The sequence below is a fragment of the Berghia stephanieae genome, chromosome 2 (genome assembly GCF_034508935.2).
Source record: "Berghia stephanieae isolate SIO BIC M18660-M18661 chromosome 2, UCSD_Bste_1.3, whole genome shotgun sequence".
Lineage (NCBI taxonomy): Eukaryota > Metazoa > Mollusca > Gastropoda > Nudibranchia > Aeolidiidae > Berghia > Berghia stephanieae.
Genome location: NC_088361.1, coordinates 100,148,456 through 100,173,455, shown reverse-complemented (window position 1 = coordinate 100,173,455; position 25,000 = coordinate 100,148,456). Strand labels below are relative to the sequence as shown.

At 39.6% G+C, this 25,000-nt stretch overlaps 1 protein-coding gene across 2 annotated transcripts in view; it reads right to left on the bottom strand.

Annotated features, from left to right (window-relative positions):
• Nucleotides 1-25,000, bottom strand: part of LOC144966040 (solute carrier family 23 member 1-like) — a 35,572-nt gene that overhangs the window by 3,449 nt on the left and 7,123 nt on the right. Inside the window, exons 4-12 of one of the 2 annotated variants that reach the window (XM_078902041.1) lie at nucleotides 22,923-23,020; nucleotides 22,296-22,372; nucleotides 20,805-20,909; nucleotides 20,077-20,197; nucleotides 19,143-19,299; nucleotides 16,808-17,061; nucleotides 16,060-16,224; nucleotides 5,853-5,961; nucleotides 3,326-3,421 (exon numbers count right to left, since the gene is read on the bottom strand). In XM_078902041.1, coding sequence (XP_078758167.1) covers nucleotides 3,326-3,421; nucleotides 5,853-5,961; nucleotides 16,060-16,224; nucleotides 16,808-17,061; nucleotides 19,143-19,299; nucleotides 20,077-20,197; nucleotides 20,805-20,909; nucleotides 22,296-22,372; nucleotides 22,923-23,020 — 1,182 coding nt within the window. Of the gene's footprint in view, nucleotides 1-3,325; nucleotides 3,422-5,852; nucleotides 5,962-14,000; nucleotides 14,223-16,059; nucleotides 16,225-16,807; nucleotides 17,062-19,142; nucleotides 19,300-20,076; nucleotides 20,198-20,804; nucleotides 20,910-22,295; nucleotides 22,373-22,922; nucleotides 23,021-25,000 lie in introns of those variants that run through there. The other variant, XM_078902042.1, reaches the window with a different exon arrangement.

Sequence of the window (25,000 nt, the reverse complement as noted above, 5' to 3'; positions counted from 1 at the left end):
GAAGGCCCTTGTAGGGATCGTTGGGAGTGTGCGGGGATGAAGGACTCCGTGGGGTCAGGGATTTTTATTTATAGTACCATGGGGCTCTTCTCGGTGCATACTTTGTTTACTGTTCTTTTTGATATTTAATATATATTTAAGCAAAACCAACAATGATAAAATATATATTTATTGCCATTCTCTTCATCCGTATATCTAAGTGAAGCAAAGCCTCTTCTTTCAGTGATAAAACTGATAGTGTTTTAATTTATCCCAAGTAGGACCTCAGGGTGTGCATCGCTAGATTGGCCGTCTTGGCCTAATTATTTTAGCAGTGAAAGACAATAGTTAGTTGGGGAGGGTGGGTGGAGGGAGATTGGGGAGGGTAACTAACTTTCTTCAAGGTACAACAGAGTATAGGATAAGGACAGGACGGCCAAACGAATACTGGCTCATATAAACAAAAAAATACTTCCCCACCACACCACACCCTCCGCTCATTGTCACCCCGCGCAGGCAACGGGGGGAAGATGAAACGTGCCGATTTGACGCTACCTTCGTGGAGCGACGCACGAGTCATCAAATATTAAATTCAAAACAAAAAGCAGTATATGCTAAATTTTTAATTTTATCAAAATTTTAAAATTGAAGTTTTTTGTTTGGTTGACATGCTAATCTACGGAAAATATAGGGCGGCACAAAACAACTTCGCTCTATAGATAGTATGCAGATGACGTCACTCAGGCCTTTGTTATTGTTTTTGCCATCCGCGTTTGTGAGTTGTTCTCACTAAATAGTATTAACCAGACTATAAAAGTTCATGGTTACACAGAGTTTGTGTGTTGGTCCGTTATACTTCCGGATGGCAATGTTGTGAACTCCTTGGCCAAGCGCATTCTATCTATTGACCGACCGCCAGTGGTGTTCAGATGTCAGACCTGCATAATATTAATATACAATATATTTATTTAGACATCCGTTCACCATGACCTAGTTCCGCTTGGTCACAGTTTTGTCCTATACGTTACTCCATGTCGATGAATAGAACATTTAACTGATTTGTCACACTAAGATATATTATTATGGAATAACAAAGTGTGTCTATACACAGTAAAGTTCAACGTACCGTACTAGTACTAATTAGTTACGATCGTCGACCTAGATCCCCTATTAGGCTTTTAACGAAATCGGGCCGAACGAGACGCCGAACGCTGAACCCGAACGGATATAGCCTTCTCACGTGACCATGGACGAGATCTGGATAGTGAAGACTCTCAAGCGGTATGCAGCATCGGATCTAAGGTCACGTGATAGAGGATAGCTTGGGTTGCTGTTGGCTTCAGCTGACACGAAACGGAGAAGGAAAGAATGGAGATTACCTCAGGCCTCCCCCTACCATGTGTTAGGGGAGGGGCAAGGTCAGTATCATTCAATAGTATATAATTGTGCATGTGGCGCTCTATAAGGAGAGAAAATTATAAATTGATTATGGGGGGAGGGGGGGGGGGGGTTGACCCACAAACGACCGAGGTGTTGGGCTTCGGGTAGACCGTGATAGGAAATCAAAGAGAAAAGGCCGCTGGTACTTGGATGGTGGAAATTGGTGGGGGGGGGGGGGGGGGGGGGGGGGGGGGGGGGGGGGGGGGGGGGGGGGGGGGGGGGGGGGGGGGGGGGGGGGGGGGGGGGGGGGGGGGGGGGGGGGGGTTAGTGACAATCAGCATGGGATGTATACATTAACAATAATATAGGCAATAGATGACCAGGGATGTGTATTGTTTGTATATATGTTTGTGTGTGTGTGTGAAAGAGATGACACAAAAACACCTTTGTCTGTAGCTTCCAAATGATTACGTATACGATACATTTGAAAACCACATTGTTTGAATCAGTTTGCAAAAAGGAGAACATTTATCTTTGTTTCACAAAAATAGGTTTAGAAATAAAAAAAATTTTCTAGTAGATTGATTTTGAAAGAAATATTGCTCAATTTTTTAAAATTTAATGATAGTTTCTTTATTTTCCGGTCGATTTTCTTGATTTATATCTCATTTTTCAATTCTCAATGCGACGAGCACACTGATGTATCTCGTGTGATTCAAAAGCGTTGTTTGTTTTCTTAATATATACTGAGAGTCCTGCCTCACTAATTAATTCCTGAGCGTTGAGATGGTGACGCAACTATTACATACACAAGACCTTGCAGTCGAGTCGGCAGGGCTTTTGGGTTACACAACCAATATTTACCCATCGGTCAGCGGTACTCTTTGATATATACAACACTCACCGCCTTTACGCAAAGCCGCCTGTCCATAAATCGAGATGCTCTCCTTACTGTTCACAAGCGAGCTGTCAAACGAGCAATCGATGATTGGATAAGAATCTCAAGATCTCATATAATAAGGTAAGTTTTGGAGAGGTGATATCCCCCCACCCGTCATCTGACAGAACTTTTATTGCGTTATATCATATAAGCTCCGCCTCCTCTTTCTATTCCGAGAGGACGCGAGAAAAAATTAATCACGTGATCGGTAAGTCGATCGTTCGGGCTGCTTCGGCGTACAACTATAACTTGGTATCATTATTATTGACAAGGACATTTCACGATGTGTGCTTACATTTACAGTAAATGGTATAAAACGTGATTCCGCTTTGTTTGTGACCTACTTGGCGGTGTAAAGAAACACATTAAAACGATATTTTTTTTAATTTATAAGGTAATGCAATATTTACACTTGAAGAACGTAGAGTATTGTTGCTTGACTGAGGCCTGAAATAGTCAAAGGGACAGAATGGCTCAGCGGTACGGTCTTGCTTCGTACCCGAAAGGTACTGAGTTCGATCACCCGCCGCTGCGCTGTGGGGCCTTGAGCAAGCAAGTCACCTCACCTAGCTCAAATTGCGGCTGACGCCTGGGTTATTCCAGTCTTCCCTTGGAACAAATCCTAATCCTGGAGACAAATTTCCCCTATGGGATGAATAAAGGGAATTTTATCTATTTATTTTATTTAAAACTGGAGAAGATCCCCCCCCCCCCCCCCCCCCCCCCCCCCCCCCCCCCCCCCCCCCCCCAAAAAAAAAAAAAATATTAATAATAATAACAATGACAAAGAGAAAAGATAAACAAAACAAACAAGAAAAATTGGAGAGCCAGGCTATGTCAGAATATTTTCACCGTGATGTGATATTGAAAGAGGATGTTTGATTTTTGTTGTTGTTTTGCTTGTTTGGTGTTTGTTTTGTTTTGTTTTTGTTTGTTCGTTTGTTTTTTTTGTTTTGTTTATTATTATTATTTATAGTAGTAGTAGAGATGAGTCAGCCGTAATTTGTGATATATTATAGTACAAACCAGGAACAATGTTGTCCATGAGGCAAGAGAATACACCAGCCACCAAAGAGGCGTTGGCTAACAACATTTGTATAATGATGTCTAGGGATCTGTTGCCTGTGGGATTCAGATATGGTAGGTTGTTAGATTTAGAGCAAATTCACAAACAACAACACTAACACATGTGGTAAGTACATAAAATACGCGCTTGATGGCATATGACCGTGGTCTTTGTAAACGAAAGGCTTGATATTGACCAAAAAAATAACGTTCCAAAAGAAGACTACGATCACCAAACGAAAGTAAAAAGTGAGTTGTTAGAACTGCTCGAGGAAACAAATTATTCCACTGGCCGCGCTATTTTTACTCAATTAACTTTTTAGCACGTGATCTTCGTTTTCTTTATTGACGATTTTTTAATTTTTTTTATTTTATTTTTTTTTTTTTTTGGGGGGGGGGGGGGGGGGGGGGGGGGGGTTAAGGCTTTTAGTTAACGAAGTCTACGACATGACCCACCACGTTTATCTGGAATTATCCCGGAGCAAATTAGATGAAAAATACAATGATTAGTTTAATGCCAAAATTACCAGAATAAGGAAAGTAAAGTTTTAAAAAGTGTATGAGGTAACATTCACTTTCCACAATGACTGAGATTTTTTCAACTCAAATAGTAGATGAGTCCTGATGGATAGTTGGAGACATGGTGGAGAACTCGCTTCACAAGCAATGGGAATGAGATCGATCCGGGAGCAGCCGAGGTCTTTTTTTATATCACCCCACTCCTTTTGTCCAGTGGTGACTAGTGTCTTATCCATAGGGTATCATGAAACTGTCATTGTCCGTTTTACGCTATATGAACTGAGATAAACTCCGGCTCCTTAGACCAACTGTCTCTTAAGGACTACTTTATAAGTTATGCCTAATATTCAATTTTAAGCATAAGACTCGTCTGATTTAATACCGTTTTGAGACGACTGCTCACAATATATATTATTATGATCGCATCATTTAGTTGAGACTGAGGAGTCTTTTCTTTTTTCTTTTTTTTTTTTTTTCTTTTTTTGGTAACCAAAAATCTACATGGTTTTTGGTTTGGAATATGTGACCCATTGCCTGAAAATGGTGTTGTTTGGGATGTTGAGTCAAAAATTGAATTTATATTCACAAATATGTGACCCTTCGCCGCAAAACCGATGTTGCTTGGGGTGTTTAAATTGTCAAAATTGAATTTATATTCACAAATAATATATGTGACCCATTGTCTCCAAACGGTACCTATTTTGTCGGGATGAGCTTGGTCACGATTAATGAATTCATAGCCATAATTATGAACCTAGTGTAATTAATGTTTATTAATTTTGTTAAAGAATAAATGTACTTTCCCATATTTCATGAATCTCAAAGTTCCTATTTCTTTTAAAGTTTACTGTTCGGGATCTGATTCATCCAGACCGGCGAGTACATATTTAAAGGTCTGATACCGAACACGGAGAGTACCTAGGCGAAAATAAAAACGCCTCCAACTTTTCCACAGAACAGTACACTCCAACAAAACCACACTAACTCTACCACAATATTTCACAAAACAACACTGTACATTCACAAGACATTATCATGACAGTAAGTTCACAATTCCAATACACAGAACCAACACATATAAAAACAGTTTCTTCCCAAGAGCCATAAAGGAATGGAACACTCAACCGCCAGAAATCCTAGGTATTACCAACAACAACAAATTTAGTCAACTTTTAAACATTTATATTTCAACTCAATAACAGAATAATGAAGAAAGTCACCACATAATTGTATAAAATTTGCAGTGATGGGTAATTCGCCTTTTGCGTAACCTCCTCTAACTCTAAGCTTGGTGAGAAATTGCCAGGCTTTGATACCAGTAAGAGGAGACAATGGGCGACTGCGAACTGGCTTCGGTCGAGGAGCTGCCTCACGGCCAGTGCGCTTCATCGGTGGGGTCTTTCTACCTGTCCAACATGTACCCGCTGTGGGCAATGTTGTTGTAATAGTGAATATTTGGCGTTGGTTTATGAGTACATATTTCCATTAAACAATGAGACCCTAACAATCTGGGTTATCAGACCTGCAAATAAGTACGCGTCGATTCCGACATATCTAATACCATTTTGAAACGGTGTGTTACATATGAGACCTGAATTGAATTTTTATGGTGGGTTGAGGAGAAGAAAAATCATTTCTGATAAAAATAACTAAAATTCTCTTTTCCAGCATCTGGTTGATCCCAATATTATAACACCGTTTAAAGCGATAATCCTCTCCCCCTCCCCCCCCCCCCCCCCCCCCCCCCCCCCCCCCCCCCCCCCCCCCCCCCCCCCCCCCCAATTCCCCATTTTTAAAAACTATCTATTGAAAACAAATAGAAGGGAGAGAGAGAGAGAGAGAGAGAGAGAGAGAGAGAGAGAGAGAGAGAGAGAGAGAGAGAGAGAGAGAGAGAGAGAGAGAGAGAGAGAGAGAGAGAGAGAGAGAGAGAGAGAGAGAGAGAGAGAGAGAGAGAGATCATTTGACCAACCGGTATTTATGGAATCTCCATTTCTGGAAACCCAATGTGGCAAGGCAAGACCTAAGAGGAGACTGATACCGATAATGGCCAAGTTCCGGGTTGATGTCAAATCTACTGTCTGGGGGAAAACAACGGGAAAAAGAGAAATTACATAGTACGAGAACACAGATAAACAACAATAACGGAATTTTGGCTTCAATTTCAGTACTTCATGAGAATCTCTAAGTCATTAAAATTTACTGAAAATGAAAGGTGATGTCAGACTTTATAATTATAAGGATTTTGAAGTGTTACTTAATTCTTGTTAGAGTGTTGATTTTGAGTTCTCTTTTGTCTCCTGAAAATTACGAATCTTTAGATCTTCCAGTTGGCAGATCTGAATACAACGATTTGTTACCCTCTGTCCCAGCGACTTTATTGTGTATCTGAAGTCCGCTACTTACTATGACACGTCCGATAGTCATCATAGGTGACTTCAGCAGTGGGATATTGTGGCGGGTTGCGTGTTATTTTTGTGGGATCGAGTCCAACCGATAGCTCAATGGTCTGGATTCGAACTAGTATGCGCTATGGCTCTCGTTACCAGCTGCACCACTCAACCTATATCACAAACGGCTCAGGTTTAATCTAGGGGAGATCAAGAATTGCCTTAGGATCCCTTATAGCTTGATTGTATTAATAACAAGTGAGTCAAGACAATAATAGTAACGCCCAAATGCAATAATAACAATTCTATACATAAAGTTTAATTAGATTGTTACATGAAAAGATAGAAAGAATAAGTATTTATTTAATATCAGGAAGAATAGCTCTAATTGAGTGGATCTAATTTATTATATATTTATTTGTTTACTTTGATATAATCATATGTGTCTGTGGAAAATACATTTGAAAATGGTATAAGCCCGTTTGGCTTATCTTTATCCCGTCGGCTTGCTTGACTGAGGCAAACGTATCAGCTAGTTCCAGGGTTGGCGCCTGCTTTGCAGAGTTTTCTGGACATCACAACAGTGTGTTGTAGTTAGGCTGACATCAGGGGTTTACCGCTGTTCAAGGACTGGGATGCAGGGATTCGGCACAACTGGATGCTCCAATGACACGGAAAGGGACCAGGAAAATGGCCAGGACTCAGGATCAGGACAAGGACCTTCAATTTATGAGTTAAAACAACAAGGTCTTAGAGCCAATCGAGTTTGTCTTTCGCCACCGAATCGTCCTTGAGCGACACATCATAATAGCCTTTATTTGCCGACAAAGGCAAGGAGAAGCAGTAACTTCATGATAATGGGAGTTAGTATATGTTTTAATCATCAACTGACAGTCGAGCTATCTTACATGATGAGAATTTAACAGGGTTGTGTCCCTGGTATTTCTTTATTTATTTTTATTAATTATAATTGAGGTTATGATGTGTGGCCGGCGATTGGCGGTGGGGTACAGACATTCAAGCAATATGCATATTGAATATAAATGAAATAATAACATTGATCATAAACAACTGTTAACTATGAATAAGATACATATAGATATAGTTTTGTACAGGTATTCCAACTTACGAACATCCATGGAATAGCACAATTAAAATATATACACAAACTATAATATTAATAATAGATAGATTAAATTGAATTCACAGTAATATCTCGTTCCACTTTGAATGTTAACCAATAATTCATTTTACCTCCAGCCGAGATAGACAAACTTTTACAAGTTTGAAATGGGAGAGATAGCTCTTTTCTTTTGGGCTTCTTAGCGTGTGTGTGATAAGATTCATAGATGAATTTGGTTTTATGAAATGGAAAAGAGCGTCTGAATTATGGGAATAGCCAATCAGAAGAATTTCCGGTTTTAGATAGCCAATGATATCCAGATGCGTTGGTAAGAAAGAATAACGGATAGATAATTACCGGCGAGCTAGACCTCAATTGTAATTTTAGCTACTCTTGAACGAGACAAGGCCTCAGGGCCTAGGGACGTTGGAGACTTGTTTGGGAAAGGTAATTAGCAGGTGGTATGAATACAATGGGCAGACAATTTGAACAGGTAAATAAGCCTTAAGCTGAAAGTGAGTGTTCCGTTATACAATGGAAATGTTTACCACCTAACGACCAGAATTTCCGTTAGAAAGATTTGGGGCTTTATTGGAGAAAGGCTGTCCGTGTTTGAGTATTTTTAATGGAGGTGTTGATCAAATATATGTCTCGTCCACTAGGTTTGAAGTGGTTTTGAACGAGACGATGACGAATGATAAAGAAATCACGCAGTGAAAGAAAATCGCTCGTCACATTCTCCCCCTCTTGAAAAATCTCCTTGTGGGATTAAAATTAAGTCTAGTTTAAAATCATCTGAGAAACGTGGACAATAAGATAGTACTGGAAGTACGGTTATGCTGTTGTGGCGTCATCGGATACCGGATGGCGACTTAAGAAGTCGGCTCCATGGTTATCAGTGCCTTTGATGAATTCCACATGGAACGAAAATTGCTGTAGTATTAGCGACCAACGCATGAGTTTAGCGTTTAATTGTTGAGCTGTGGTCAGAAATAGAAGTGGCTGATTGTCGCATTGAACAGTGAAGTGACGTCCATAAAGGTATATTTGGTATTTTTGTATGGCCCATACCAGGGCAAGACATTCCTGCTCCACTGTTGAGTATCTTTGTTCCGCAGGCGATAATTTTCTACTTGCGTAAGCAACAGGGTGTAGGACTGTAGGGTCATCGAGGTCAGGTTGAAGTAACGATGCGCCTATTCCAATTTTACTTGCGTCTGTCCTCAGAATGAAAGGTTTGTTGGGGTCAGGTAAGCGCAGAACGGGTCGTGACGTCAGGATCATTTTCAGAGCGTTGAAAGCGTTTTCGCATTGTGGTGTCCATTGTAATTTATCGAGCCGTGATTTATGGGTCAGATCCGATAGAGGCGCGGCAAGAGAGTTGAAATTTTTTATGTAGGACTGATAAAAGCCACAAAGTCCAAGGAATGACCTCACGTCTTTTTTTGTGGTTGGTTGTGGTGCATTTCTAAGTTTTTCCACATTTTTCAATTCGGGCGTAACTGTTCCTGTTGCAGCTCGTGTCCTAAAAATTCTAAGTTGCGATACCCCAACTTACATTTTGTCGGGCGTGCTGTGAGCCGGTCTCCTTTAGGCGTTCCAAAAGAGCATTGAGAGTTTCCAAATGTTGTGGCCAGTCCTCTGAGGCTATGAGTAGATCGTCCATGAAATGAACTATGTTGTGACGTTTGACAAGCGGTTGCAACAACTCAATCATCATTTTTGAAAATATACTTGGCGCGTTATGTAGTCCAAATGGCATAACATTGTAGTGGTAGTGGCCTTGATGTGTACTGAAAGCAAGGTATGGCCTCAGATGTTCCGGAATTGCTATCTGATGGAACCCACGGGATAAATCCACCTTAGAAAAATATTTGGCTTTGCTAAGGCGAGAAAACATTCGTGCCGTGTTTGGTAAGGGCTGAGGTTGAAATTGAGTGGCTGCGTTGAGCTTCCGGAAGTCCACGCAGACACGGTGTTCTCCATTAGGCTTGCGAACCAGTACTAGAGGAGCGCTGTATGGCGAATCGGATTTTGATATTATGCCAGCTTTTAACATGGCCTGAATTTCTTCCTCGATTACTGTCTCCTTTGCTATAGGGACTGGGTAGGGCTTACATCGTATAGGCTTGCGGTCAATTAAGGTCATGTCAAAATTGACGATGTTGGTCCGTCCTGGTTTGTCTGTCAGAGTGGGTGAGTGTTGAATTAAGATGTCTTGCAACTCGTTTCGTTGCGACTCCGACAGCTCTTGGTTGATGGCGACATCTGTGTGTGTCTCCTGTCCGACCAACGGTAGGTCTGGTGCCAAGTGCTCCGTGGCGGGAATTTCCTCTGCCACCATCATGACCATCAGGTGAGAGGAGGGAGGTCTGTCGACAAATTTTTGAGTAAGTTAATGTGGTATGTTTTTTCCTTTCCATCCACATTTACGACATAATTTGTCCTTGACTTCTTCTCAATGATGGTATAAGGGCCTTGCCATTGGATCTGCAGTTTGTGGGTTCCGCTTGGAAGTAAGAGCAGAGCTTTATCTCCTTCCTGTAGTTCGCGGTCCCTTGCTTTTTTATTATAATATTTCGCCTGCTTTTTCCGTGCCTCTCTGAGGGTGGAAGCGGCGATTGACCAGCTTGTGGTTAGTCTGTCTTTCAGGTCATTAACGTACTGGGAGGCATTTTTGACCGTTTCATCCACATCATCTTCTGTCCAAAGCTTTTTTAGCGCCTCAAGGGGTCCTGCAATGGGTCGTCCGAAGAGTAGGGTTGCTGGAGGAAAGCCCGTAGAGGTATGTGGAACCTCTCGGTAAGCATAGAGGGCTGGGGCGACGAAGGTATCCCATGTTTCCGGCCTATCTTTCACTAACTTTTTTAACATTGAAATTAGTGTTCCATTAAACCTTTCCACTTGTCCGTTGCTCTGCGGATGATAGACAGAGGTGGTCAGGTGCTCAGTGTGGAGTAGGCGATAGACGTCTTCCATAAGTTTGCCACAGAACTGAGACCCATTATCCGTCAGTATTTGTTTTGGGAATCCGAGTCGTGAAAATATGCCTATAAAAGCGTCGGCCACTGTCTTTGAGTCTATGCGCGGTAGCGGTGTCGCCTCGGCCCACATAGTGCATGTGTCTACGAGGGTCAGTATGTACATGTTTCTCTTTTTTGTTAAAGGGAATGGTCCGACTATATCAGCGGCAACGCGTTCAAAAGGAGTGCCTACAATTGGCATCTCGCCTAAGGTCACTGGGACTGTGTAGGTCCGAGCAGATTTCCGCTGGCAGATGGGACAGGATTTGACGAAACGCTTAATGTCTTCAGTGATGCCGGGCCAATAATAGTGAGTTGAGATGCGATCTGATGTGGCTGCTGTTCCCATGTGTCCACTAAACGGAATATTGTGTCCCATTTCCATAATCTGTCGACGATGAGTGGCTGGCACGACAAGCTGAAGGCGGTCTTGACAGGCAACTCGATATAGTAGTCCACTTTGGATTACAAACCCTTTTTTTTCTCGGTATATCGCCTTTTTCCGTCACTTTGGCGAAGCAGCGCGCTAGCGTTGTATCCTCGGCTTGAGCCTTTTTAATTTCTTTTGGTCCTGGATTTGGTAATAGAGTTGGTAAATCATGTTGAACCTGTGCCCTTGTCTGCATGGGACAAGCGTGAACTGGGTGCTTCGGCGTTCCAAGAAATACATATTTGCATCCAAGGATGAGAGGGTGAGTCGGGGCGTCTAAAACTCCAGCAGGTATTGTTCCTACTACGTAGGGAGAGGAAATTTCGATATTGGCTATCGGAAGTGACAGAGGTGGGGTGTCTTTAGTAGCGCACTGAATCTTGATAATTTCGTCCGTGAACTGGTCTGGCCGAACCAGGTCGCGTGCTACGACCGCATGAAAATCTAATCCGTGTCGTAGAGAACGGTCACATCCTTCCCATTCACTTTGACTGTGTCAACGACTGGAGGGTGATCCGACGGTTCTTTTGTTTTTAGAGGGTGATCGTCAGAAGTGCGTCCTACGTTGGCACTGACCGGTTTCCCTTTCTGATGACCGTTACGCTTGTTATCGCGACGGCATTCCTCTGTTGCATGTCCCTTCATATTACAGTGTTGTTTGTGTTGTGTTGTGTTACTTCTTTGGTATTGGTTGTTGTTATTCTTCTTTTCATACGGTGACGGAAATTTGGTTCTTTCTTTATATGAGGTGGGCGGTTTCTGAATCTGGTGTTGTCTCCTTTCGGTGAGGTGATTTTCTTGCGCTGTCGCAAACCGGTAAGCACATGTTACTATATCGTCCAGTTTATGAGCGCCTTGCTCATCGACAAAACGACGGACATCCAGGGGCATTGCATCTCTCAGCTGTTCCACCATGATAAGCTGGTTTAATCCCTCATAGGTGTCTGGGTTGCCAGATAGTTTCAACCATTGTTGGAGGCTGAGTTGTAGATGATCTGCCAACTGGTGGTATGTTTCATGCCTGTCCTTCCTTAATGTTCGGAATCTTCTACGGTAGGATTCTGCGCTGACATCAAAGTGTCTCAGTAGGGATGACTTTAACTCCTGAAAGTTATTTTTGTTGTCCTGTGTCAGGCGAGTATAAACATCATAGGCTTTGCCCTTGAGATGCTGAGACGCTTTGAGTTCCCATTTGTCCTCCGGAAGATCATATGAGATCGCTAACTCCTGGAATCGCGTTAACCATTGATCAATCCCTTCAATGTTTGGGTTGAAAGTTTCTACCGGGAACGACATTACTTTATCAATGTTCCCATTACCCTGACTAGATGGAATGGGGCTATGGGTAGAGAGTCTGTTTTCTGCCATGTCTCTTGTTAAAGTCATTTCAATTTCTTTTTGGCGTGTGCGCTGCATTTCTGCCTGAGCACGCTCTCTCTCCGCTTGAGCACGTTCTCTCTCTGTCTCCAATTCCATTTCCAACTCTTTGTTCCTCTGCTCGTTATTCCGCCTTCCCTCTTCCTCTAATCTGGCAATCTCTTTTTCCGCGTTCTCCGTCACGTAGGCGGATAACTGTTCACCTGATAGGCCTAATTCTTTTCCTAACTGGATAAACTCGCGTCTAATTGTAACACCAGTAGCCATGGCTAATTAATTAATTACAGATTGAACAACTGCAGAAGGTGAATGAGAATGATGCGATAGATGGAATTGAACCAGAAAGAGGAGGGCAGAAAGCAGACGAATGGAACTTTGCCAGTAAGGGTTAAATATGAATGAAGAATTCTGAAGCACAGATAATGAATGATAGTGAAGTAAGTGACAACACTCTGTTGAAAAGTGCTAGGTTTCGCTAAGCCAAATTTCAATATATGACACACACAGTGACACAATACTTAGAAAGAGTAGTTATTGCCTGGGGCTAAATTTGGCGTGCTCGTGTCAATAGAGAGATAATACTATTTACCGTTACACGTGTAAACAACAACTTGCAAGATGACCTAACTTGAAGTTAGAGTGACTGTAATTTTTAATTAAGATTTGTTTAACTTAATTTTTGAAGGGGGGGGGGGGGGGGTATTCTCGGAAGGGGGGGGGGGGGGTTACTCTCGGAAAAGGGGGGGGGGGGGGGTATTCTCGGAAGGGGGGGGGGGGGTACTCTCGGAAAGGGGGGGGGGGGTATTCTCGGAAGGGGGGGGGGGGGTTACTCTCGGAAAGGGGGGGGGTATTCTCGGAAGGGGGGGGGGGGGGTTACTCTCGGCTGAAGGTCCAGAATTTATGGCAACAATGGCATAAAAAGTGGCAATGAAATAACAATTTATGTTTTGTAAACTGCTTTAAAATTACGTTGCCTAATTATGCATAATTAAAATAACATGGTTGTCATAATCATAATCATAAATCAGTGTTAGTAAACTAATTATAGATTAGTGAAAATTAGAAAAATGGGCATGTTCCAATTTCAAATGTAACGACAGTGACTTTTCAATAATAAATAAGATTTCTTCCCTATGATATTTGTAATTAATTAATCAAATGATTTATTGATTGGTTTGATTTAAGGTAGATATATTTACGAGCCCCCAATGTAATAGAATGCTATTGTTAAATTGAGATAGTAGCAGAAGTAAAGAATGGGTGTTTAAATATTATATCTAGATTAATGACTCACGTATTATATTATATTAAAGATTCATAATCCCGGACGAGCCTACCATTTTGTGGCGGGTTGCGTGTTATTTTTGTGGGATCGAGTCCAACCGATAGCTCAATGGTCTGGATTCGAACTAGTATGCGCTATGGCTCTCGTTACCAGCTGCACCACTCAACCTATATCACAAACGGTTCAGGTTTAATCTAGGGGAGATCAAGAATTGCCTTAGGATCCCTTATAGCTTGATTGTATTAATAACAAGTGAGTCAAGACAATAATAGTAACGCCCAAATGCAATAATAACAATTCTATACATAAAGTTTAATGAGATTGTTACAGGAAAAGATAGAAAGAATAAGTATTTATTTAATATCAGGAAGAATAGCTCTAATTGAGTGGATCTAATTTATTATATATTTATTTGTTTACTTTGATATAATCATATGTGTCTGTGGAAAATACATTTGAAAATGGTATAAGCCCGTTTGGCTTATCTTTATCCCGTCGGCTTGCTTGACTGAGGCAAACGTATCAGCTAGTTCCAGGGTTGGCGCCTGCTTTGCAGAGTTTTCTGGACATCACAACAGTGTGTTGTAGTTAGGCTGACATCAGGGGTTTACCGCTGTTCAAGGACTGGGATGCAGGGATTCGGCACAACTGGGTGCTCCAATGACACGGAAAGGGACCAGGAAAATGGCCAGGACTCAGGATCAGGACAAAGACCTTCAATTTAAGAGTTAAAACAACAAGGTCTTAGAGCCAATCGAGTTTGTCTTTCGCCACCGAATCGTCCTTGAGCGACACATCATAATAGCCTTTATTTGCCGACAAAGTCAAGGAGAAGCAGTAACTTCATGATAATGGGAGTTAGTATATGTTTTAATCATCAACTGACAGTCGAGCTATCTTACATGATGAAAATTTAACAGGATTGTGTCCCTGGTATTTCTTTATTTATTTTTATTAATTATAATTGAGGTTATGATGTGTGGCCGGCGATTGGCGGTGGGGTACAGACATTCAAGCAATATGCATATTGAATATAAATGAAATAATAACATTGATCATAAACAACTGTTAACTATAGAATAAGATACATATAGATATAGTTTTGTACAGGTATTCCAACTTACGAACATCCATGGAATAGCACAATTAAAATATATACACAAACTATAATATTAATAATAGATAGATTAAATTGAATTCACAGTAATATCTCGTTCCACTTTGAATGTTAACCAATAATTCATTTTACCTCCAGCCGAGATAGACAAACTTTTACAAGTTTGAAATGGGAGAGATAGCTCTTTTCTTTTGGGCTTCTTAGCGTGTGTGTGATAAGATTCATAGATGAATTTGGTTTTATGAAATGGAAAAGAGCGTCTGAATTATGGGAATAGCCAATCAGAAGAATTTCCGGTTTTAGATAGCCAATGATATCCAGATGCGTTGGTAAGAAAGAATAACGGATAGATAATTACCGGAGAGCTAGACCTCAATTGTAATTTTAGCTACTCTTGAACGAGACAAGGCCTCAGGGCCTAGGGACGTTGGAGACTTGTTTGGGAAAGGTAATTAGCAGGTGGCATGAATACAATGGGCAGACAATTTGAACAGGTAAATAAGCCTTAAGCTGAAAGTGAGTGTTCCGTTATACAATGGAAATGTTTACCACCTAACGACCAGAATTTCCGTTAGAAAGATTTGGGGCTTTATTGGAGAAAGGCTGTCCGTGTTTGAGTATTTTTAATGGAGGTGTTGATCAAATATATGTCTCGTCCACTAGGTTTGAAGTGGTTTTGAACGAGACGATGACGAATGATAAAGAAATCACGCAGTGAAAGAAAATCGCTCGTCACAGATATTTCCCACCATTTCTCATTCTCATCACTGAAATCTGACGTGCACATAAAATTATTTGCAGGTCTGATAACCGAACTCAATTATGGGCCTGATCTAACACTAACATTGTTGTATTTGGCAATATTTTACGTCGGTTTGCGAGTACGGCCATTACATCAATGAGCCAATAGCAATAATTTATTTCATCAGAACCGCAAATATGTACAAGTCGCTGTTAAGCAAATGGATTTTAAAGGGAACGCTGCTTGTAGCATAGTCACAAATCACACATCTATTGTTTATACAGTCGACATCGGACAAACATGCTTTAAATTTTGAAGTAGTTTTTTTTTTTTTTTTTTTTTTGCCTTTTTTTCTCGTATAGTTGAATTTATACTTAGATGAATGGGGTTTCAAGCTCGCTCAAATTCCTGTCAAACTGATGTTAACTTACATGAAATTACAACAAATATTATGCAAAGCAGGGCAAACTTTGAAATAGTTATGACAGAAGCGAAATCAATTCTCCATCACAATAATTTTCTTTATTCTGTGAATACATTAAAATTGAACAGTATATAACAATGGTGTTTCGTTTGCCTGCTTTGTGGTCACATCATTGGTTCTACAAATGTCTTTACTTAAGAGGATTTTATAACTATATATTTTAACTATAATACAGTATTATACATCAATGGTCATAAACAAGACTCACCTGTAAATAAGATAAAACAACGCCAATGAAAAGGCCGATAGTGATGAGAGTGGTCCCTCCCAGGACTGGGTATGGAATGGTGATGAAGAAGGCGCCAATCTTGCCAATCACCGAACAGATGAGGAAAATCAAGCCCAGCCCTTGGAATACTCGAAGACTGACAACCTGGAATATTGAAATACCAAAATGGTTATGGTGATCATGGAGATATCGAAATGGATTTGGTGATCATGGAGATATCGAAATGGATTTGGTGATCATGGAGATTTACCTAAATGGTCATGGTAATCATGGAGATACCTAATGGTTATGGTGTTCATGGAGGTGTCGAATGGTTGACATAATTCAAACTATGATAACCTTACCGACAAATAGAGGCGTTATTATTATTATTATTATTATTATTATTATTATTATTATTATTATTATTATTATTATTATTATTATTACTATTATTACTATTATTATTATTATTATTATTATTATTATTATTATTATTATTATTATTATTATTATTATTATTATTATTATTATTATTATTATTATTATTATTATTATTATTATTATTATTATTATTATGATTTCGATAAAAAAGGACATGAAAAAAAAAAAAACCTTACTATTTCTCAAGGATTTTTTCTTCTTCTTTATTTGAAAGTGAAAGGATGTAGTATGATGATGCTCACATTTTCCAAAAATTGTTGAGCTTGTTATGCCAGTTTTTCAGCACTCTATTTCCCATACTTACACGTGTAATTCCCATTGCCCCAATAGCAGATCCATAAGACACAGTTGCTGTACAGCTTCCCATGGCTCCCGCAAGTGAAGACATCAACCCCTCAACGGCTATCCCGCGATTAAATGCGAAGTGAGGAGGAGGCGTAACTCTAGCTACCCTTGCGGCAGCTGCATAATCTCCAATGGAGTCCAACACAGACAACAGAGAGGCTATGAGGAAATTGATGAACACACCCGGATTCACGACGAAAGATCCAAATTTACCTGTAGAGGTAATGGTAATAATATTTGGGGAAAAGCAAGATCTATTCGTATGGACAAACGGATAGTCTGAACATAGGTGCTAAGGACGAATATTCTTTTTTCGGGCACAGAGGTCACGGAGAAGTTTATGACCGTAAACGAGGCACGAGAAAACATAAAAAGCTTTGATAATTGATAATATTATAAATATTAATAAACTAAAATTACATAAAATTCAAAACCACTGGAATAACTAATCACTCCATGCCTTGTAGTTCAGAACTTTCAGCAACATATTTAACTTAATTTTGAAAAAAATCAAACGTTCTAAAAGCAGTTATCTTCAAAACATAGATAACATTGATAGAATAAATAGAGTCATTGATATGAGACAGATATCTGGGATAGCCCTAGAACCAATAGCTGGACTGCAATCAGATAATGACAATTCTAACCAATTTCTTTTAGTACTTTCGCAAGATCTAAAGTTCGATACCAAACTCTACTGTATCCAAAGGTCTTGAAAAAGTTCCATCTACCCATATCACTTCTGAGACAGCGTGGATAATCTTTCAAGACACGGGATTGGACCCAGATATATTAGGCTAAGAAAACGAGTGCCTTCCCACTAGTGCGGGGCGGTCCTTGGCAAGCTTAAGGACCACGGTCCTACGGTCCCTGGGAAATGAAAACCGCAAGGACCGGTCCTAGGACCGGCGGTCCTTTTCGACATTGAACATTCCTGAGAGACTGTTGGAAGTTCGAACCGTTTTGACCTTTGGGACCATGGGAATCGTTCATTCTTGAACCGTTAAAGACCGCTACACGATGAAAACCGTGGTCTACAGGAGTAAAACACACGGAGTAGTCACACTCATTTCAAATTGTAACCTAATTAGAGAAGAGGGATGATGCCTTCTTTATTTGCTCACCGTACTTCATTGTTACTTCGATAATTTAATAAAATTTGAAATTTATCCCCATTAACGGAGATAATGGCATCGTCCAAGGCGTTGATCGAGTTGTTCGTGGCGTTGATACACACACGCAACTCCTACCCCCCCCCCCCTCCCCCCCCCACACACATTAGAGGGCAGCGAGCATTGAAGAGTAAGAGAGAGACGTGAAGTTATAATAAGAGGGGGTGGATGCGGCGGTAATAAGTTAATAAGTAATAAGTGGGGTCCATGGTGACTTTTCGCCAGATCTAACAAACCCAGCTACCCATTCACTGCTGAGTAGACAGGGATTCAGAAAAAACTCGACTGCACCCGGGATCGATCTCTGGCCCTTTGCGTATAAAGAGAGTGCTCTACCAACTGAGCTATCGGGGTCCCCAAATATTCTATTGGACTTTTTTTAAATACAGACGTAAAAACTGGGTTTTTTTTTTGGAAGGAAGAAACTAATGAAACTCATATTATTTGATTAGTTAAAACACCAAACGAAATTTTAATATTATTGTATTATTTTAAATGACAACAATGCGATAGAAAGGAGTGGTGACAAGAGATGGACAAAAGAAAACAAAAAATCGGACTTGCTACTTGCTAGGTTCGACACACACACACACACACACACACACACACACACACAAACACACACATCTTTAGTAGTCACATGCATTTCAAACAATAACCCATTAGAAAGAGGGGTCATGCCTTCATCATAGATCATTGTCATTGCGATCAGTATGGTGTAGTAAATTTTGAAATTTACCCCGTATAATGGAATCGTCCAAGGCGTGCGCCTCCTGTTCCCCCATCTCACACCCGAAAGGGCGGTTTGCGGAGTGGAGGGAGGTGGTCGTCTGTCTCTATGGTCGTCTGTGTCGTTTAGTGTATGGCAAAGGGGGGTGGGTGCGATTAATTAAGTGGGACGGGTGGTGATTGGTTGAAGATAGGCTACCGAGGCAACGAATCGCTGGGGAAGTAGTAGGCTATGGCGCGAGACCGTTGAAAGGTGATAAGAAGTGAGGACCGCCGCCGGTCTTCCCCTATGGGACCGGTCTCCGGTTCACAGCTAAAAGACCGTGGGACCGCCGGTCCAGACCGGTCTTCAGCGCGGCACTACTTCCCACTCCATCGCATTGGCTGATTTACCTGGATAAGGCAACAGGAACCAAGAAGTTTGTTCAATGATGAAATTTCGGGCATCCGTGCGAGCCAAAAATTCCTTGTTTTCAGGGTCATCTGTTAAAACTCCTAATTCAGTGAGAATGGCAGCAACACCCCAGCCGACGAGCACGCTGAACAGGATCTGAAATATGCACCACAATGATAGGTTGTTATTTTGAGTTTAAGTGAAGTGGTTCATGAAGAATAGGATTAACAAAGCAGTCCTGGATTCAAGTCCCAAGGGTCGATCGACACCACATCTTGCCTTGTAACAAAGTCAATCATCAGTGCGGCCAATGAATATATAGGTAACGCAAATAATCACAAAGTTTGGCCCTTATGAAAGAGCGTTGGAAAGGCACTTCACATGCATTAGTTCATTCGACATAGAAGGATAGTGTCAGAGTGTGGAAACAAGCGATTTATTGCACTGTTGGAAATAGAAAATGTGGCTATGTAGGTTATCTGAGTATATTATGTGACCGTTAGTCTCAGGTCGAGGTGAACTTGATGAATAAAATTGAATTTTAACCTTATAACATGTCAGTGAAAGTAATTATTTTGATTAAGGCGAGTGAGGCTTGTCTCTTAGACTTCTAAACACCAAAATTTCATTTTAAAAATAATTTTAACTTTAAACTTCATCTTCTTCATTCCGACATAGCACCGTTTTGGACAATGAGTGACATCTTATTAAAACTCGGAAATGTTTTATATTACTGTTTATAGATGATTAATTTAACGTGAAAATGTCAGCAACAGCAATAACGGCTTGGGCACTTAATTGGAAGTATAATCTGATCTATCGACTAAAAAAAAACTGTGATCAATTATTCTAAAACTGTTCTCAGTGAGAAATGTCTAGAATTAAGAAAGTTAGTAAAACTCAAAAATATATTGTATCAAAATAAAACCTTACCGATAGTGTAGTATGCAGAGGGTACCAAAATATGTGGAAACCTTTCTGACGATTCCACCAAGGAATGGGTGTCTCTTTCTTTCCAAGTAGTAAAGAAAATATCAGGTTACAAATTATGACACTGTGGAAGTAAATTGTAGAGTTAGTTACATCTGGTGCTGAAATGTCACAATAAGTGTCGCATGCGTCTTAAAATCCTAAAAATAAAACAAACTATTTTGACATGATGGGCTGAAAAACAAAAACACGCACACACTCAAACATACACACACACACACAAACACACTCACACACACTCAATCTATCTCTTAAACATACATATACACATACGCACACACACGCACAAACACACACAAACACGCTCACATACACTCAATCTATCTCTTAAACATACACACACGCACACGCACGCACACGCACACACACACACACACAAACACACACACACAAACACACACACACACACACACACACACACACACACACACACACACACAAAACGTCACACGTTAAAGCAAGAGTGGGTCTAGTAAGCAGAGAAGTAAAGATATAGAAGGGGCGAAATGAAGAAATATAGAGATAACCATCGATGGATAGAGAATAAAGAGGGATGAGGAGGGAAAGATAAAGAAAATTAGAGAGAGGTTAGGGAGAGAGAGAGAGAGAGAGAGAGAGAGAGAGAGAGAGAGAGAGAGAGAGAGAGAGAGAGAGAGAGAGAGATTACTTACATAAAACTTATTCCCATATGAGGTTCCATAAACTTGACAACGACTGTATAAATTTTGAGGCCTATCATGACGATGGTGGGAACGATTGTAATGGGGCCGATGTATCTGAGACGACACAAGTTGATAAGGATATTATTATATAAGTGGATGAATTACAAATGGTATCCCTTTTGTGAACTTATACTACCGTTCCTATCTCTTGTTAGTTTTGCCAAAAGAGAATTATATATATATATATATATATATATATATATATATATATATATATATATATATATATATATATATATATTATATATATATATTATATATAAAGAAAGAAAAAAAAAACACCAGAAATTATATTTTAAGAAAAAAAACCCAAATATAATTTACTGATCGTCTTCTTTGTCATTGACCAGATATACATATTATGTGTGGCTCTCTTCCTCAAAGCGTTATTATGTTGAGGTAGATGTGCATTTATTTGCAGCTCTGATAACCCTAATTGTTATGTTGTGATGGGAATACTCTCAAATCAACGCAAAATATTGTCCACTACAACAATGTTTAATCAAGCCCATAATTGCGTTCAGTAATCAGACCTTCAAATATGTGCACATCGGTGTGATTCAAATACTCGAAATAAATCAATGGAAAAAAATGAAACTTTGGTTTTAAAAAATGTATAGACGTCTACTTTATTGAAGAAAATATGTATAACTTCATAAAGAGGGGAAAAATTCATTTTTCTGATTAATACATATTTTTATTCAATATTTTGGCATTATTGTTCATTCTGACATAATAGCTGATTGAGGCAGTGAGTCACATAGAGTGTGTATCTAGTCCACTAGAGGACGTTTTACACATTACATGGAATTTGGAAACCGTCACACTTCATATTGCTATTAAGGGATGCGTTTATTATAGATTATCTCCCTTAGCTGTGTCCAACACAGTGAACACTATACTCTTCAACAGTCGTAACGTCACTTCCTTCCTACTGACGCACGATAACTTAGTAACACTGGCTCTAAACTATTGGAACAATGGCGGACGCCCGTATGAAATATTTCCCCGGCGAGCATAAAAGCGTATCCAGAGGGGAAAAAATACATAAATTTGATCATGTTTTGACTTTACACATTCTGTTCACAAGGCATATGAAAAGTTCTAGCCAGCATGAAGAATAAAAAATAATGATTTTCTTTTTTTAGAACCAAGATGGCCGCCGTTGCTGGGCGGCGTGACATCAGACTACTGAATCCAATTAAGAGGACATTAAAAGGGGGGGGGGGGGGGGGGGGAGGGGGCTCGGAGGATTCTACGAATGAACAAAACTCACCAAAATCACATAATTCATTAGATCAACAAGCCTCAACACTGATATACCAGTCCGTGTGTGTAAAGGTCTTTGTAATTATTCTTTGATAACCAATCAAGGGACTAAATTTGGTAGATAATACATTCACTCAATAGTTTCAATGATACGAACATGAATAATCTTACCGAATGAGGTAGCCAACAAGTCCAGTGAGCCCGATTAAGGTATGAACAACTCCAACAGCCATCAAACTGCCACTTAGCTGAGAGCAGAAAATATTTTTAAAAGAAAAAAAAGAAAGATCATAGATAAGTTTTGCATTTTTATGAAACTATAGTTATGCCCCTCAATAAAAGGTATTAGCTAACTGCCTTACTCGGGAAAGACGCGTATTTAAGTATTTGGCCAGAAAACTCGTCCTTCAAATATCGATGATTTAAATGACGCTTATCTTGGTAAAAACCCTCAAACCGGAGACCTCGCTCTATCTTCTCAAGTCCCAGATTTGAGAGTTTTTGACAAGAAGAGGATCATTTAAATCGATTGTTTTTTTGAAAGACAAGTTTTCGGGCCAAATTTATAAATACGTGTCTTACCAGAGTATACATGCATATATATATATATATATATATATATATATATATACACACACACACACACACACACACACATACACACACACAGAGAGAGAGAGAGAGAGAGAGAGAGAGAGAGAGAGAGAAATCAAAATAAAAACCCAAAGAACATACAAACCAAAATCATACAAACAAACAAACAAACAAAAACAAAATGATAGTGATTTCAAAACTAACTTCGCCGATCTTTTTCAAGGATAGGTCTCTCGAAGGAATAACTGTTGAATTGTCGACATTGACCATCAGAATTGTTTTATTGGTGGCAGGGTCAAACTCTGGCTTGGATGAAAGCAGAGGGAATTATAAATAATGGCTGATGGAATTAAGAAATTTAAAAATACCCCCCCCCCCCCCCCGCACAAAATTAGGATGATATAAACCGCGGTAATGACGAATGTAATGATGTTTGTGGTGGTGATATGTATCCTAGAACCATCATGCACCGTATCTAATCTATTTTTGTTTGTTCATTTTTCATCTTTATGTTTGATGCTATGCCTTTAATTACCAATTTTGTCTCTAAATCAACTGTACCAGCCTAGGTGTGCATGCATATTTGTCGGTCTGATGACGTAATTATTGGGTTGTTTAAGATTGTTGTAATGGACAATAGCCAATAACAATTTGGGTTACCAGACGTGCAAATAAGTAAACGTCAGTCCTGCATACCATGTAAAGCATTTAACGTTTATATTCTGCCTGATGGAATTTGATGGGAACTAATCGCCTAACCGACGGTTTAAAAAAAAACAATCAAAATGAACCTAGTACGTGGACTTCATTCGTTGTATATGACCTCTTAAATAAAAACTAAACTGAGTGAAATGGACTTTAGTTCCCAATGGTTTGATAGTGGATTGGAGTTGTTATGAAGGGTAATCAGCATCTATTCTTTAACAAAATAAGATTGGGGGCCAAAATTGTTCGGTACAGCCCGTATAAAATTACTGCCAGAGAGCATAGAATTACTAGCAAATCTAAAAATTATAAAACTATTTTTTTTACAGACCGATATACTAGTAATTTGCAAAGCTTTCTTAAATGAAGGGTAATTTTATCATCCGTTGACTTAAATGATTATTTTGAAAATCTTCTCGGGCATAATGATCGGTCCTATGATGTTGACTAGCCATCTGGCCGCTCTGTGTGGCCGCCATTTGTGCGTACCTACAGACTGTATCTCCTCACCGATTTTTATAATTAGTGACTCAAAATATTTGTCTTGATCTATGTTAATTTCCATAATGCAGGAATATAATAATCAAAATAGATGAGTACCTGTTTGTAATAGCATTTATTTTGCCGAAAATATTACGGGTTGGAAAAAAAAAAGGAAGATGCAAAACACGAATATGTAAAATTCGATGTGCACATATTTATTAGTCTGATAACCGAACGCGAGTATGGCCTTGATTTAACATCGCTATAGATGTTGTGCGCTTGACTAAGAAACTCACAACATTGCCATCAGGAAATATAACGCACAAAACTATCTGTAACTTTTAGTCTAGTTAATACAATTTCGTGAGAACTACTCATAAACATGGATGGCAAAAAATAATAACAAAGACCTGAGCGACGTCAACTTTGCTCTATCCATAATGGACAATATGTATATATGTGTATGTTTATTTGAAACATTTATTACTCTAAAATAAAATTTATAAGTCTGATAATTCTTCTTTTTCTAGAAAATAAGAAATCATTTTAGGGTGGAAAGTTTATAAAAATTCAATCGCGTTTTCAGATTTTAAAAAAATGTTTTTAACTGTTTGTTGATTTTTTAAAAATTTGGTTTGATAGAGAGTTAAGAAATATATTTAGGATGGAAAGTTTCAAATTTTCAACCGTCTTTCAAATTCTATTATCTTCAGGGAGCTTCTGTCTTTATTTGATTCACTGAGTTGACACTGCTTGGACGGCGACCATCACAAGATTTGTCAGATAAAGACATGGTTGGTGGGGGGTGGGGGGTGTTCAGATTTGGTGTTGGATTGCATCTCGTTTTCTTTTAATTGGCGAGATACACGTCCAACTCACCCAAAAACACTAACTTTACAAAATGCCTGAGAATTATAATATTTACCAGGTCGTTTAAAAATATTAATCGAGGCTTCTTCTTCGAAACAAATAACTTCAATGACAGATTCCTGTCGCTGACGGACATTCGTGGGGCAAGCCATTTTGAACTGCCATAATTTTGTCAAATTTGGACAGAATTAAAATGTTCAACTTTTGGTTTAAAGAGAACAATA